Source organism: Bemisia tabaci, chromosome 2 (assembly GCF_918797505.1).
Source record: "Bemisia tabaci chromosome 2, PGI_BMITA_v3".
In the NCBI taxonomy this organism is placed as follows: Eukaryota; Metazoa; Arthropoda; class Insecta; order Hemiptera; family Aleyrodidae; genus Bemisia; species Bemisia tabaci.
In genome coordinates, this window is record NC_092794.1 from 24,166,717 (window position 1) to 24,183,207 (window position 16,491).

At 42.4% G+C, this 16,491-nt stretch overlaps 2 protein-coding genes across 2 annotated transcripts in view; one reads left to right on the plus strand and one right to left on the minus strand.

Annotated features, from left to right (window-relative positions):
- The window catches only part of LOC109043565 (uncharacterized), a 433,004-nt gene that overhangs the window by 398,124 nt on the left and 18,389 nt on the right, over window positions 1–16,491 (minus strand). The gene's annotated exons all lie outside the window — the stretch shown is intronic.
- Window positions 4,522–10,106, plus strand: LOC109043566 (uncharacterized). The gene is made up of 3 exons (XM_072296979.1): window positions 4,522–5,540; window positions 6,666–6,960; window positions 8,416–10,106. The coding sequence occupies exons 1-3, from the start codon at window positions 5,031–5,033 to the stop codon at window positions 9,822–9,824; spliced, it is 2,214 nt and encodes a 737-aa protein (XP_072153080.1). The 5' UTR covers window positions 4,522–5,030; the 3' UTR covers window positions 9,825–10,106.

Below are 16,491 nucleotides of genomic sequence, written 5' to 3' on the forward strand. Positions count from 1 at the left end.
ACCGTGCTAAGAGAGAACGTCGTATGAGCCTTCAGACGTTGCCAAATTTTCGCTGATAAAATACACAGTTTCGGGCAAATCTGTGAATATTATTCCTCAAATTTTTCGGAGAATTTTACTCGCAATCAGATCTAAATTATCTGAAAATTTCGAGAGAAAATATTCATAATAGCATCAACCCGCGCTTCGCGCGGCGATATTGCAGGAAACAAATCGGAATATCTCATAATATATGCGTATAACTTTTAATTCACTGATTTTATTTGGATCGCTGGAAAATTAATGCATACTTCTATAATTTAGGACTGAGTCAGGGAAATATAAGGTTCGTTAAAAAGTAACCATCCCTAGTACCGTGTGACACTATTGTTAACGAAAAGTTTTTGTAACTTGTCAAAGAGGTTTTTGAATGATCTTCGAATAACTTTTGATGAGCTAGATGTAATGGTTGTATCGCAGCTCTTGCACTTCTGTTCGATATTGTCAAGAATCATCTGAATTTTAAAAAAGTGTCCGCTTGTTGGATACCCAATATGCTCATTCATGCATACAAGTAGAAGCGCATGAAAGCTTTAGCAGACATTTTGGAGATGAACCAAGAATTAGATGAAGAATTCATGACTTAAATCACGGCACCTTAATTACGGGATGACCTTAATTACGGCAACTATGTATTGTCCATGAGATGCAGATGGACCCATTTCCTTAGCTCATCAAAAGTTATTCGAAGATCAATTTTATCAGCCACCCGTACGACCCACGTTTCTAGTGACCCGTACACTGAAAAAAAGTTCTGTTGTCACAAACCAGAATTTCTGGTTGTATTTCGCAACCAGATTTTCCGGTTGATTTAACCAGAATTACATTTGACTCAACTAGAATTTGGTGGAGTCAACCAGACGTCTGGTTGAGTCAACTGTAATTCTGGTTGAATCATCCGGAAAATCTGGTTGCGAAATACAACCAGAAATTCTGGTTTGTTACAACAGAACTTTTTTTCAGTGTACGTGCTTCGCACGTATGAAACATACAATCAGAGAAAACAGAATTCATCTCACAATAATCAATAATTAGTAGAACATGAATCGTTTCGATGTATAATACCACATTATAATGCGGCGTTACTATTGTAATTAATTATAATGTATTAGGGGCATTATAAGTCTTTATTACCACGTCGGAATGAAATGTTGTAGAATGAATTGAAAAGCATGTTGGCAAAATTTATTGAGAAAACCACTATTAAAACGACAACTACAGTTAATTTGAGTCCCACTGGAATTAATAGTTAAAAAATCCATGATTACACAACAAACCCACTATGAAAGCAACAACTAAAGTTCAGAAATAGTTAGGAAATCCATGATTACACTAGAAAACCACTATTAAAACGACAACTACAGTTAAATTGAGTTCCACTGGAATTAATAGTTAAAAAATCCATGATTACACAAGAAACCCACTATGAAAGCAACAACTAAAGTTCAGATAATGGAAAATAACTGACCCAAAACATTCAAAAAGATGTTATTTTCATCAGCTGCTCAGTTTAAAAAAAAAAAAAAAACAAAGTAAAAACGTTCGTGGGGAGGGGGGAAGGCGAATAAATATACGAGCAGTAAGCGTAGAAGAATAACTATGGAAACATAAGAAAGCTCAAAAACTTTCATCAGCTGATAATCGGATGAAACATAGAAAGGCCCGCAGTGTTGCCGTTCATAGCATAGAACAGCGGAAATCAAGGGCCAATTACGCGCGCAGCTAAAGGTATCCGACGGCCACCCGGCAACGGCCGCGTCAGGAAATATACCCGCACTGCTACGTCTCTCTTTCCAACACACACGGGCTTACGGGAATATCCGCGACTTCCGACCGCGGTTACTCGCGAACGGACGGGCGGATCGCGAAAAGAAAGCTTATTGCACCCCTCGGGGACAGTACCCGTCGAACGGCTAAGTTCGCACCGATTCCGACCGGTGGGAGCAGGGAGGCGAGCGTGATGGATCAGTGTATGATCAATGTATTTCCCTTTTATTAGTTAGATTCTCCCAAATTCTCCTAAAAAATAAACCATTTGTTGGAGGCAATTTGGCAACTCTCGGATGGCCATACGGTGTTTTTCCTTAGCACGGCAGCATGCGGGAGGGAGTCCACGCCGAAAAGAAAAAAAAATTGTATGAACTTTCAAATGCTGCCGAATTTCTTGCGATACAGGGTGTCTTCTCAAACAGGCGGGCCAAAATCAGTACTATTACAGTACTTTTTCAGTAAATTCCCGAAAAATTCAGTACCTCCTCAACAGAAAAATTCAGTACTTTTTCAGTACCTCCATTTGACGAGATTCGAAAAATTTCAAAAATTTAAATTTCTCGCACACATGGAGACAAAAATGTCAAAAAAACAACAAAAAAATCCGAACTTTTCGCGGAAATGTCCGCACTTTTTCAGTACTTCCACGGCCCCCTTGAAAAATCGGTACTACTTCCGGACTTTACATAGGTGCATTTGTTTTGAGGACTTAAAAACATTTTATAGGCGCAGAGGGCGCCCAATGAGAGGCTGGAGGGATGGAATGGAAGTAGAAATGTTAAGGTGCTTAATGCCCGAAGGAGTATTGGTTCGACAGGGGTCAGTGGAGGTTATGTGTCGTGGAGCGCCAGGGAGTGCTCTTAAGTGACTTACATGAGTATGTATACATTTTACACTTTAAATGTTAGGTATATGCTGTAATGAAGTTATTCGATAACATCATTTTCTTCATGCATTTTATTCGCACGGATATTGCGATTAGAAAATTTGCGTTAACTTACGTCGTTTTGATCGTGAGAATTAAAGCTTCGAAACCATTCAGAGTGTGATACAAACTGAAGAAGAATCTTGGGTTCAAATTGTAAAACGTACCTGAAACAAAACAAAAATTACTTTGTTATTTTGTATATTATAATCCATAAATATTCACCGAAAAAGGATAAATTAATTAATTACAAAATAAGTGCAAATTTGGAACCCCTTCCCTCCATAGAGAACCTGGTGTACTTCCTCGAGTAAACACGAAAAAACCAATGGTATCGCTCTTGAGACCTCCACGTTTTGTAATAATGGAGTTATGGGCTTTTAAAATTTCAAAATTTTGTCCGACCTCTCCTCTTGACTCAGTCCATTTTGCGGCGCCCGGGAGCGCCATGAGAACGACTCACATACTGCCGTGCTAAGGAAGAACGCCGTATGTACATTCGAGAGTTGCCAAATTTCCTTTGATAAAATGCTCATTTTTGAAGTTTGAGAATATAGTTCCTTGAAATTCTCGAAATCTTTGGATAAAATTGTGAACTAAATTATCTGAAAAATTGGGAGGAAAATATTTATAAATTCATCAGGAAATTCGCGTAAAATGAAAGGAAATTTCGCAACGCCTGAAAGTTCATACGGCGTTTTTCCTTAGCATGGCAGCATACTTCTGTGCTTCATCATCATAAACTGTAATTTAATCCAATTTTCTGATAAAAAAAAGGCATCTAACCTTCCAATTTTGGGAGGTACTACGAATAATACAGTAAATCTGAATCTCGCGAAAATCATAAATCTTCATTTGTCGAAACCTCGGCGAGTGATCCTGACACTCGATCTGACGCGGCTGTTTACACGCGGCACAGTAACCGCACACTCAAGGGCAATGACTCTTCATTCATGTTTGCTCTCTTTGATTCGTCATACAGTTATGAAATGAACCGATTGAGGGTCTCGGAGGCGACGTCAGAATTTTACCTACAGCAGAGAAGCCTCCTCAAATTTCTGCACGAGAGTGAATCTGAGTCAAACTCCCAGTGGGTGTTATTCCTCCGGAAGAAACACAAAATCACACAAACGTAGCAATTTCAGCCCAGTATTTTGCTACTTTTGCATGTGGTGAGAGGAAAAATTGGTGAAAAATATTCAATAGTCTCTGAGAAGGAGTACGCACCATGAATGGGGATCTTTCAATTCTGAAATGAGGAGCTAGAAGGACAAGACGCATGAGTGCAGTTTTTGCTATTTCGAGAAATACGTGAAAGTTCAAACTGATTTTTTGAAGGTTAAAAATTGGAATTTGGGGGCGAATTTTTCACGGATTTTTTTGCATTAAGACTAGTTTTACTTTTAATCATTGATATCTTAATTTTTTTAAAAAACTGCACTAATGCGCCTTATCTTCTACACTGTAAAAAAAAGTAGCTTGGATCAAGCATGATAATTCTTGAATTTTCCGCCAAGAATTTTTTTTTTATCTTGCTTTAAGCTGACTTTTTCTTGATACAAGAAAAATAAAGCTTGGGTTAAGCAAAGAAGTAGCTTATATTAACCAGAAAAATTCTTGATTTAAGAAGAAATACTCCTTGGCGGCAAAAAGATTCTTTTTTTTCCAGTGTAAGCCCCTCAAAAGTAGTAACTTTTTTTATTTGAGAAACAACGACCTTCGTGAACGGTGATTTGAAAAATTGTTGAGAGGTGTAAGAAATATAACAACCCTTCCCTAGTATATAGGAAAAAAGAAGCAACCCATTGAAAAATGCGGTATTAAAACTCGAGCCATCCACCGATGAGTTTTAGTTGTTAAAGTTTGAGTCGTTTGAATTTTAAATAATTCAAGTATTCGTTGATTCAGACAAATAAAAATCACCGATCCCTTTCTAATGATCGTAAATTGAAAAAGGATGCGGCAACGATTCGGATTCCCCACACAAAATCATACGACTACACCAGCTGATCTAACCTAAAAAACGTTCCGTGCCGCCTCTAACCTGTACAATTAAGACTCGCGCTTGACATTGACATGCTTCTCATCCAAATCACCATGTAAACAAAACAAACAACTAACCTCCACCTCCAAGTGTCACATTGAGTTTTTTTTTTATTTTATTTTATAGATTTCCATTTTTGTACGGTTCATCCACTCAAATCACAGTGCAATTCCTCTCCGAGCGATACTTGGATCGCCCAGCACCCATGACACCCCCAATCCAGGATCCAGGTTGAAAAGCCACGGGGCAGAGATGTGCACCGACATCGCACCGTCCAACGCCTCAGCATCCATCAGCGACGTCTCGAGCGACCGCAGTGGGGCCTCGGGGAGCAACCAGAGTCGTACCTCTTCCGGCAGCAACTACAGTCGCAGCAACCGAAGTTACAGCAACCAAAGTCACAGCAACCGAAGTCGCTTTTCCGCCGACAACGCCGGCATCTTCCACGAAGACTACCAACGCCTTTGCCAGCGGCACAAGCGGCAACCGCTCAACTTCTTCAAGCTGGACCCCCGGAACGACAAGTACAAGCTGCGATTGTGCGCGGACAAAATCGTTTTCATGGACTGGGAACTGGTGATTGGTGCGCTGCGACACGACACCACCCTCTCGTTCGTCGGCGTGTCGAATCGTCGCGTCGGAATACTCAACTTCGGGGGTTTTGACAGTGTGGACACGCGGGAGAAAGCGCGGAAGTTCGACCGTCTGCCCGTGATCCTTACGCGGTTTATGATGCTTAAGTTTGTCGGTGCCGTCGCTCAGGTGTGATGACATTAGTATAGTTTTCAATTGGATCGGCTCGTGCGAAAACGTCCGTTGTCCGTTACAGGGTTTCATGAATGCAGTGGTTTCTTTTGCCCCACGACACCGATGAACAAGATCGATTTTTTTAGTAAACATTTAGTAGAATCGTGTCGTGCGAAAACCGTTGATGTCCATTTTCCAGCTTTCAGTTTTATATGTTGATAATATTTTTCAAGGGTTGATATAATCGTGAAAGTGATGCTATTAATCTTTTTTCAATTAAGATACCCTAAAGCGTGTATTAACACCACTTTCATGGTTCCTTGTCATTCTGAAAGTGTTATCAACCCAAAAAAACTCATGACTGAAAAAATGGACATTAGCGGTTTTCGCACGACACGATCCAAGTATACTAACAGGATTTTTTTATAAAATAATTGTTCTACATTTCTAACGGTTTAAGCCATCTTGTATCCGTGAGTTACAACGAAATCGTCCACTCAAATTCCGAAACACTGTAGTTGACATCGGACGTTTTCGCAAGAGAAGTTACAATTAGAGTACCATATTGAATGTTAGTAAAGTCCTCTTCTGATTCGTAGATCGAGTCAAATGAGAAACCTTTTTGAGACAATTAAAGTCCTTCTGAGTCATTTTAGAGGCAATTTGGGGGTCACGCCACCTGACCGTTTCGCAGTCCAACCCTCTGAGCGCTCCACGCCGCAGGTGTTACGCGTTTCTTTTATGATTTTAAACAACAGTAAGCTATGTCATTTCTCAGACGAAGAAAAGTAACTCCATTCCAAGATAGGAAAATTGACTACAACAATACGACCGTGGCATGTTCGTATTGTAAGTCTGACCCTGGCTTGTTGAATTTAAAATCAAAGAAATCGAAATACAGTCAAATTTGACCCGAAAGTAAGGTTACAGTTGACTTGGTCTTAATTTCCCAGTGAGATTCTCATACCGACGTGATAATCATGTCCTACGTGAAATTTCGAAGAGAAATCTTGTTACAGAATACTTGTATTTGTGTCTTGTTTATTGATCCATTATATTGCTCTCTATACTTGTCATTTTGCTCAGTACTTCTACAGGTGCGAACTAGGTGTCCTGACTGGATGTTGTGATTTATTCCAGTGTCTGAGCAAGTCAGGGACATTGTGCGAGCTGCGCTTGGAAGGGCTGCCGCTGCGGGCTGACTACGTGGGGCTCCTGTGCAAGGGACTGTACCGAAACTCGAGTCTGTCGCGGCTGGCGCTTCCGCACTGCACTCTGGGCGACGAGGGCTGCGAGGAGCTGTGCAGGGCGCTCAAACACCTGCCCAACGTCAAAGTGCTCGACCTTACGGCGTGCGGCTTAAGTTCCTGTGCCAGCATCGTCCAACTCATCAAGTTTCAACAGCTCTGGCGCACCGGCCAGTGCTGGGAGCAAGGTAATAATAATCATCAATAATCAGAAATATTCGATAATTAGAAGCCAGTGGCGATTTTGCAGGTTGGCATCAATGTCATTCCTCCGTTTAAATCCATTAAAAATATCGATTTTACGTGAGGCAAGCTGCCTCACCAAGGATCGAATGTTTTACATGTATTTAAATGGATGAAAAACAAAGTTGCCAATTTTCAAAAATCGCATTGTAAAAGCGTTGGTTCTGAGAGTCCAATGCGCTAGCCACTCGCAAGTCGCCGCATCTGGAAGTCATCAAGAGAGAGTATCTTTCGCCGCTCTCCTGACTTAAAGGAGTGCCTCTATTTCCACGTGAGCCTTGTAAGGTATAGAGTTATACGGAGAACAGGGCTCAAATGGAAACTGAGATAAGCGTTTACGTCAGAGGGACGCCAATTGGTTCAGCAGAACAATTTCTTCATCCCCAAATGAGACAGAGTGACTCTTGATTTCGGTCAATTTAATCTGAAGTTTGGTCGATCAACCACGTCCTTTTGATTGATCAGACGGAGAAAAAAACTAACTCAAAGTAACCTAAAGTAACCACTGACCAGAGACAACAGACCCTCCGCTAGTATCTTGGCAATGGTGGAAGTTTCCACTTTCGGGACTTCAACATTCAGCTGTTGACCTACCTACTTGTTTGATGGTTAACAATGCGTTGATATCTTCCTTTCGCACACAAACCGAAGTTTGGGAAACTTGTTTGGCTCTTGACGTCACCCGAAGCTCATCGTCCACCAAGTAGGTAGTTCAACAGCCAAAAAAAGAGTGATGACTGTTATTTGCTCCCTTATGATTCTCCACAAGGAAGTGTTGAATCCCCGAAGGTAAAATCCTCCACCTGTCGCCAAGAAGCCAGTGGAGGGTCTCTTGTCTCTGCCATTGACACGAACATTTCCGATTATATGCACTGGAAAAAAACACATTGGATCTAGAGTCCAGACTCTTAAAGACATCGACAAGAAAAAGGACTCTTGATTCCATCAGATTTAAGCTCAAATCAAGAACCAAGCCTCTTAATTTGAGCGGATTTCCTTTTGATTTAAGCAAAAATCTGATTGAATCAAGAGTCCTTTTTCTTGTCAATGTTTTCAAGAGTCTGGACTCTAGATCCAATGTCCCTCCCCCAGTGTGTAAATTAAATAATTAATTATATTCCCCACCAATAAACAGTTAAATAAAGGCATAATCAGATGATATCAACAAAATGTCAGTATCAAATAGAATATTCAGATCCGTGTAGGCTCATTAACCTAATTTTTTTTTTCAACTAATTGGGCTATCATGACAACTAAAAAAATTAGGCCAATTATTACATGTAACCCATGAAATCCAGTTAAAATGAAAAAAGAATTTCCAAGTACGCTATCGTTAAAGCTAACACTAAAATATTTAAGTTTTTCTAATTTTAGAATTTAACTGCCACACTTTCTTGCAGGTCTCCGCTCGCAGGAGCTCGACCCCGAATCCATCCCCGGGCTTCGGCGAGTGAGCCTCAACCACAATCCCATCGGCGACGAGGGCACTCTCCAGCTCATCGACTCCCTCGCCGACGACAACTTCATCAAAGCCGTCGACCTGCAGGACTGCCGCCTCACCGAGCGCATCGTCCCCGACCTCCTGGAACTCGTCGAGGCCAACAACCAGCTCCTCGTCTTCGACGTCCGCCACAACAACCTCGGCGACGCCGCCCTCCGCCGCATCGTCGCCCGCTTCCGGGAGGGTCGCGCCCCCTCGCGCCAGTGGCGCTGGCTCCGCGCCGACCCCGGCGGCACCCTCGTCTGGCACCCCTCCGGCAAGTCCCCCCGGAAGACCGCGTCTAGCCATCTGGAGATTAGTCTCTCGGCCTCGACGGATGTGTCCTCCAGAGCCCAAAGCGCCTTGGAGCTCACGCAGTCGCGCGTGTGGAGACAGATGATCGTCGGTGACACCGAAGCGTGCGGGTTGCATAGCGATACGAAGATGCAGTGCGGGTTGCATAACAATATGAATATGCAGTGCGGGTTGCATAGCGATACGAAGATGCAGTGCGGGTTGCATAACAATACGAGGATGCAGTGCCCGTCGATGGAGCAAGGTTTGAGTGCCCCAGCGGTCCTCCAGATGGCGCTTGGGAGGCTTTTGGAGTTCGCCACGGCGGCCGAAAGTGTTGTGGGGCCCCTGGAGAGGACGGTGGAGTGCCACTGCGGTCGCGCTCCTGAGAACGTCTCGCTCGACGAGAAAGAAGGCCCTGTAGACCCTGGAGGACGTTCGGACGCGGATTTGGAAAGTTTGATCACGCTCGACAGGATAAATGCCACGGTTCACGACCAAACCAGTTTGACAAACACCCGGACCACGGGCCTCGGAATCGTCTGCCCTTTGCACCCGAACGGATTAACGACGGATGAAACTAGTTTGAAGGAGCCTCCTCCGATCGGTTCCTTGGGTGCAGTTTCGGTGGCCGATAGCGTGACGCAGACGATCTCGGACGACGGGATGGAGGGTCAAACTAGTTTGAAGAGTTTGATGAGATGGCACGCAGATGAGGGGACCGGACTGATCAGCGGCAGCGATGAGAGTATCCTACACGCCGTGTTCTTGGGTCGAAAACGAACCAAAAGGTCCGTTACCGATTCGTCAAATTCGAACAGCACCGTCAACAGTTCGAGCAACGAGAGCGATTCGTCCGGTTCTTCAAACTCGCGGTCCACGAGCACTTCCACGAGTTTGAGCTCCTCCAGGGCCACCTTCGTCCGGCTCTTGCTCAAAAACAATAATTTGACGTCAAACCCGCAGGTCTCAAGTTGTAACCGAGTAACGACACAGAACGAGAGCAATGGTAAATTGTTAACAGCAATATCTTGATCGATAATTAGTTCAGTTAGTTAGTTCATTAATTTTCGGTGATTAAAAATGTGTCAATTTCACTAACGTGTTTAATGAATGCGTCGTTCGAACAAGAGGAGAACGCAAACCTCAGTTCATGACCGTGACTAAATCTTCCATGACATTAAGGGTGCAAAAACTTTCTTTGCAGTTGTAATTAATTCTGAAACAATATACTTTTAGTTATTTACGTGGTGAAATATTACTCAATTAAAACTTCTCTCGAAATTTCAACGAAAATTACATTGTGTCAAAGTTAAAATTGCCTTTTCCTTTGTGAGATCCCTATAATGAGCGGTTGACAGGACGAAAATTTCGACAAAAATCGCACCACGTGGATCATATACTCAGCAATTCAAACAAATGAACCCGATTTCTTGATATGATTCGTTATAGCAACGTTCATTGCACATGATGAGACGATTTTTGTCTTCATTCATTAAACAGCATACGAAAAAGGTAATTTTTAGTCCAATAAAATTAAAGAGAGTACCCTCCGCACTCTACGTCCAGTGGCGTGGCGTGGCGTGCGTCGCGATATATCGACTGATATGCCATTTAAACATGTGGAAAAGGATCGATAAACAGGGTGTTCGCAGCGAACACCGTAATAATCAATTCTTTACCATAGGTTTAAATGGCATAACAATCGACATATCGCAGTTGACGCCTCGCCACTGTTTACGTTTCTTTAAAAGTCACTTGGGCACTACTAATTCTTGGGGTTTTAAATATCTACGGCGTATAATAGTGTATAATAGTCTAAAAAAGTGGAGGAAATGGTTAGGTTATGCATGATTGCTTTTTGTTATACTGTTAGGACGCGAGAAACCTTGGAAAGAAAAAGGCAGCCCCGTTCGTATACAAATGCGATGCCGCTACCGCTACGACGACGTCTAGATGCGTAAAAAGCGCCTTCAACTGGGATCACCGCAACATTTCACTCACTCCTGCGGGTCGACCTAATCTCACTTTCTCACGTGGTACATACATATAAAACGACTCCGACTCCGAGCGAGGTCGTTAGATCCTCTTCCACACTTTGTGAGTTGTGACACAAAAATCCGATCATTCTCGCGAGGAATGATGACGGTTACAACATGTAATGTTGAAAGAAAGCCTCTTTAGAAGATATTCAAACGTTCCACGGCCGTACCTCCGTCTAGCATGGTTACAAAAAAGCAATTTAAATCGAATCGGCTTGTGAAAAAAACACGTATGAAGTTTTGACCTTTGTGTCTAATTTTGAGAGAACTGCAAAGACCTCTACAAGCATTTAATTTAAAGAATTTAGTAGTGCCCAAAAGCTATTTATTGCAGCATTTAATCGTTTAGAAAAAGGTTCTTACATGTTTTCAGCTCCCTTTGTAGGTAAAACGAAGTAATTTAAATGAATGGAAAGTGGAAATCAGTGGCGATTTTACAAATTGGCAACACTGCTTTTCCTTCATTTAAATCCTCTTAAAATATCGATTTAAGGTGATACAAGCTGCCTGACCAAGAATCGATTGTTTAACATACATTTAAATGGAGGAAAAACAATGTTGCCAAGTTTCAAGAATCGCCACTGGTAGAAATCAGTCGTTTCCGCATGAATTGAGGTCCTCAAGTTAAGAAGCTATTCGATCTCTTCAAAACTGTATTTAAAAAATATAAGATTACTCAGATTTCAATCTATACAAAATAAGGGGACGAAACCCCTCAAATTTTGGACTGGTTAAGAAGTCATGAAGGAGCTGGAGGGAATAAACTTAACATTGAATCAACTTGAAATAAAATGGTGATCATCAGGATTCGTTGTAATAGAACACGATGCTTGGAAAAAAGAGTGTGAAATCCCGAATATAGTTTATCGGTCATGCTGTGGACGGCAGGTTGAGACTTCAATATCTGCTTCGATATCCAGGAGTTAATGACGAACTGACGACACAGTATTCCCGGCAATTTTCGCGGCGAACCCAGTGTGCCAATGTCGGCATCGCCAGTAAATAGAAACATTGTCAAATGTAAAACCATCATCGGATTCCTCCGCATACGCGAAAAATTGCCGGGCTGGTAATCCTGCGGAAAGGGCTCAGCGCATTCCCCTACGTGAGGAGGACTGACTGCGCTGATTAGTTCCTTTGGACTGCCGCGCCGCACAGTGGATCGAGTCAATGGGAAAGATCGGACAAAATTTGGAAACTTTAATAGCTTATAACTCCGTATGGACAAAATTTTGAGATTTTAAAAGTGGTTCTATTGGTTTCCTTGTGAAATTTTCTTCTAGAAACACCCCTTAAGGTGAATCCAGGCTTGGAACTTCGCGATTTGGTCACCACGTCGCGCTGCTCAGAATAGCCGCATATATTTGCCAAAATAATAAAAACCGTAATACTTATTCAAGATTGGAGATCCAAGGGATATGGCAACATATTTGAGGAACACTCAGTAAAAAAATCTTCTCAAAATTCCCAAAAATAAAGTCTTAACTACGGCGGAAAGTAATTCCCATTGCGGCAATGGGGAGAGAGAGAGAGACAGAACATGAGGGATTCCGTTGCGCGCTCGGCCGCCGCCTCTGAGCTGAAAGTTTCAGCCGTACTTTCTCTGCGCTTGTAATTCTAATTGCCAATATTTTTGGCTCAAAAAATCAAGCAAAAATTAATCTATATCTTGTGGATCTGCTTTTTGAAATTCAAGGAATATTATTTCAGTAAACATCGAAGGAAAGTAAAATTCTCAGTGGTGACTGGTGGCGCTCTCTCTAATCTTGAATTATCCCTAATCGAACCCTGGATTCACCTTAATATTTAAAATGTGACGAATTAAAAATCAAAATTTGCAATTTTAGTCAAAAATTTCGTGTCCGACCTCTCTGAATTACTCGTTTTACTGTGCGCCGCCGCGCCGCGATTGGATTATACACATGATGCTACGAATTTATATTATCAATACCCTGTACAAACTACTTAAGCAATGGATTCATGTTAGGCAAAAGTTGTGCGGACGTTAACGCTATTTTGTCCTCTCTCTATCCCCCCCCCTCTCCTTTTTCTTCCAGTTGTATATTACCTCACGTTTCCCTTGTTTTTCCGACGCATTGAATGAGTAAAGGATTGAAGTTTGAAAAGTGGCCGCTGCTCCACGTCTGGTAAATCTCGGACACTGTTGCTAGATCTCACATGGATGTATTTCAATTTTACTAAATTTTCCAATTGAATATCTTCCGTGAAGTAACATAGCGTTAGAGTTTTAAACGTAATGAGTATTTTTTTTCAAATTCCGCAAACCTCTAAAGTAAGTTTCGAGCCAGTTTTACAGATGTTTCTACCTTACTTTGGCACACATCCTAAAATCATCCGAAAAAATTGACAATATTTTGATTGGCGCGTTTTGATGACCACTTTTCGAAAAGTCAGAACGTTGCAGAAAATTACGGAGGCCTAGATCAAGTTACACCCCTGCGATCGGTGCATGTAGGCCTCGAAGGACGATCAAATTTCCAACCCATTCCGACCAAAATAGACCATTAGACAACGTTTGGTCACCATAATACACTTTACTTTGATCAGAATTGAACGGCCAATTTATGATCAATAAGTAAGCAGGAAATGCCACTATTCATAATTTTTTCCAAACGGAATATCTGTATGTATCTATGCAAAAAGGAACTATGTGCATAGGGTTTTTTAACGCATTGGATTATCACCGATAGGATCCAGGTTCAAACCTGGGGGTTGGCGCCTAATTTTAACGGGGTCGTGGATTTTCAACACTAAAATTTGGTCGCTTCAACAGAGGGGTTTGGTCAATTTGACACAGGGAAATCTAACGCAAAAAAATCAAACACCAGTTTTTGTTACTTCGTGTTTAACTTCCCAAATTAACATAACATTTTGGTTACTTTCTTTTAACAGGGTGTCTAATTATCTTTTTCTTTTTTTTTACTTTGGGAAATCCTGATTTTTGACATCTAAATCCTGATTTCATAATTTCTCCAAATCCTGATCAGATCCTGATTTTTTGCGGAGAAAAATTAAAATTACTATACATAAGCTTATGCGAAAGCAGAACTCTAAAATTTCGGACGGCCGACTTTTCTCAAATCCTGATTTTACGACCGATTTTCCCTTAAATCCTGATTGACCTCAAATCCTGATGGAATCGGGAAAATCCTGATGCTAGACACCCTGCTCACTGTGCATTGTGCCTGAGTAGAACTTGCTCATCGTCAGTGCGGCATCACGGGCTGGCGGTTGGGGCGCAATGAGCAACATAACCTTAAAGCGACGCATCCGTGCGTGAGAGCGTTCGACCAGGCACTCAGACTCTCCCACGCTTCCATCCTTCCATCCTTCGACACACGAGCCCCAAGTCTAGAGTCGCCCGATTCTCGGCCCTGCCTCCAGCGCTTAATTGCATCTCCGCAGGGCTACTCGAAAATGCATCTCAACAGCTCCGCACGCTGATCTTCAGACGTGACTCTGGGACGACAGTGACTCCGTCGGGGCTTAGCTCAGGTTGTCAATCCTCTGACGTAAGGGCGTACGCCGATTTTCATGTGAGCCCCGGAAAACATGAAGTATTGAAGTTAAATGGACAACGGGGCTCACGCAGACATCGAGATACGCCTTTAGGATAGAGAAGCAAAGAGGTGGACGCAGCTCTCATTGAGTTTTCCCATACTGCTGTGCAGTAGAAGAGCATACAGAGAATGGGAATGGGTCTCTACAGTGTTGGGGAAATTTGCAATTTAAGGACTAAGTTCCATGTAAAAGTTCGCGAGGAACGATATGGTCGCTGAAATCACCGAATCAAAATCTAAAAACCTCCTCGAAATGTGGATCAGGGTGGAGGGAACCTCCTCCGTTGTAAGAGATCTTTGAATCCAGTAAAATTCTTCATGAACACATGGGGAGCAAATGCACACACCACGGTGGTTACCTGTTTGCAAGGCTACACCCGTGGCAACCCTCCTGACTAGTGCCGATGTGTTTACTCTCTATCTGTGCATGGATAAGGATTTGGAGGACGAACTTTGAAAACTTCTTTTGAATTTGGAACTATGGTTCGGAGAAAATTGGATCACATTAGATCTAGAGTCAAGACTCTTGAAAACATTGACAAAAAAAAAATACTATTGATTCAATCGGATTTTTGCTTATCTCATAAGGAAATCCGCTCAAATTAAGAGGCTTGGTTCTTGATTTAAGCAAAAATCCGATAGAATCAAGAGTAGTTTTTCTTGTCGATGTTTTTAAGAGTCTAAACTCTAGATCCAATGTGTTTTTTTTTTCCCAGTGTATAACTGGTTTCCTGAACACTCCATTTTTTAGTTCGGGGTCTTCGGTTCGTATCGATCAGAGGTCGATTGTTCCCAAACTAGATTCTAGGTGAGTAAATCTCCTCCGGATCTTGCGGCGCTCGCGCGTCATAGCGTCGTCGCGTGACGAGAGCGATTCTGCGCTGCCTGTCAAAAGAGCGTGATGAGCAGCGAGCAGTGTCGCCGCCGCCGAGAGGAGTGAAAGGTCCTCCCGCACCCCCCCCCCCCCCCCGCCGCCGCCGCCCCAAAGCTCCAGGCTCCTTTTGCTTGCTCCGAAAAAAGGAACTGACGTCGGACAAAGAACCGCCACACGAACACCTTCAGCTACAAGTGCGCGGACATGGTCGGGAAGAAGCCGTCGTTGCGCACGGTGCCAGACCCACGCCGCACACTGGCGGGTAGTCACGCTTTTGCGGCAATAATTCCAAACTGTTGAAATACTTAAAAGACGGCAAGTGGAAGTTTGGTATGATCACTTGATTATCGGAAATCATTTTTAAAGTTGTTAACACCGACCCCCCTCCCCCCCCCCCTTTCACAATTTTTGAGCAACTTGCACATGAAATGCACTGCAACAAGTAAATGATGTCGAAAATGTCCTGACTAATACTATTAAAAATGTGTATAAGAAGGAGAACAAGTAACTCATTGCCCTACTACAATTTTTTGAAACCATAAATTGCGTAGCCATTGGAAATGAGCCACTTTTTAAATTTTAACTCGAAGTCGCTTTCCTTATTCGATGCATTTGCTTCCATTTGCTTTTAAAGTGAGGAGCAAATCATTATCTCACTTCTGCAATAACAAACTTTTTATGTCAGTCACTTAAATACTTGTGTTTGCTTTCAATAAACTTCACTACGTTTATTCTGCAAACAAAGCATTGCACAGATGCCCGTGATTAATCGTAAACATCGAGCTTCTCTCGAAGGTAAATCACCGACTAAATGCCCGGTCTCTTGACCCATGACATGCCCATCACTTGGAGAAGTCATTGTTTTAAAAAGTTTTTTGATTCTGTATCGTATCCATGTTCCTTAGATTAGGCCAAAAATGAGATAAAATGTCATCGCTGAAAGAGTCGTATCAGAGCGACACGATACGCGCCGTGGTGCGACGCGACGCGCCGAATTTCTCATCTCCCACCTCGCACCCACGCTCACTAAAACCTCTCTAGCTTTCAAACCTGCAGCTATCTGCAAAATCTTTTTTCACCATTCACTCTTCAGACTATTACCTATACGCCTATATAAGTCTCAAAGTGGAGCTCAGCGGAGCTTTTTTTTAAATGAAACCTAAAACAAAAAAAATCGCATTTTTCTCCACATAGGTTCAAGTGTC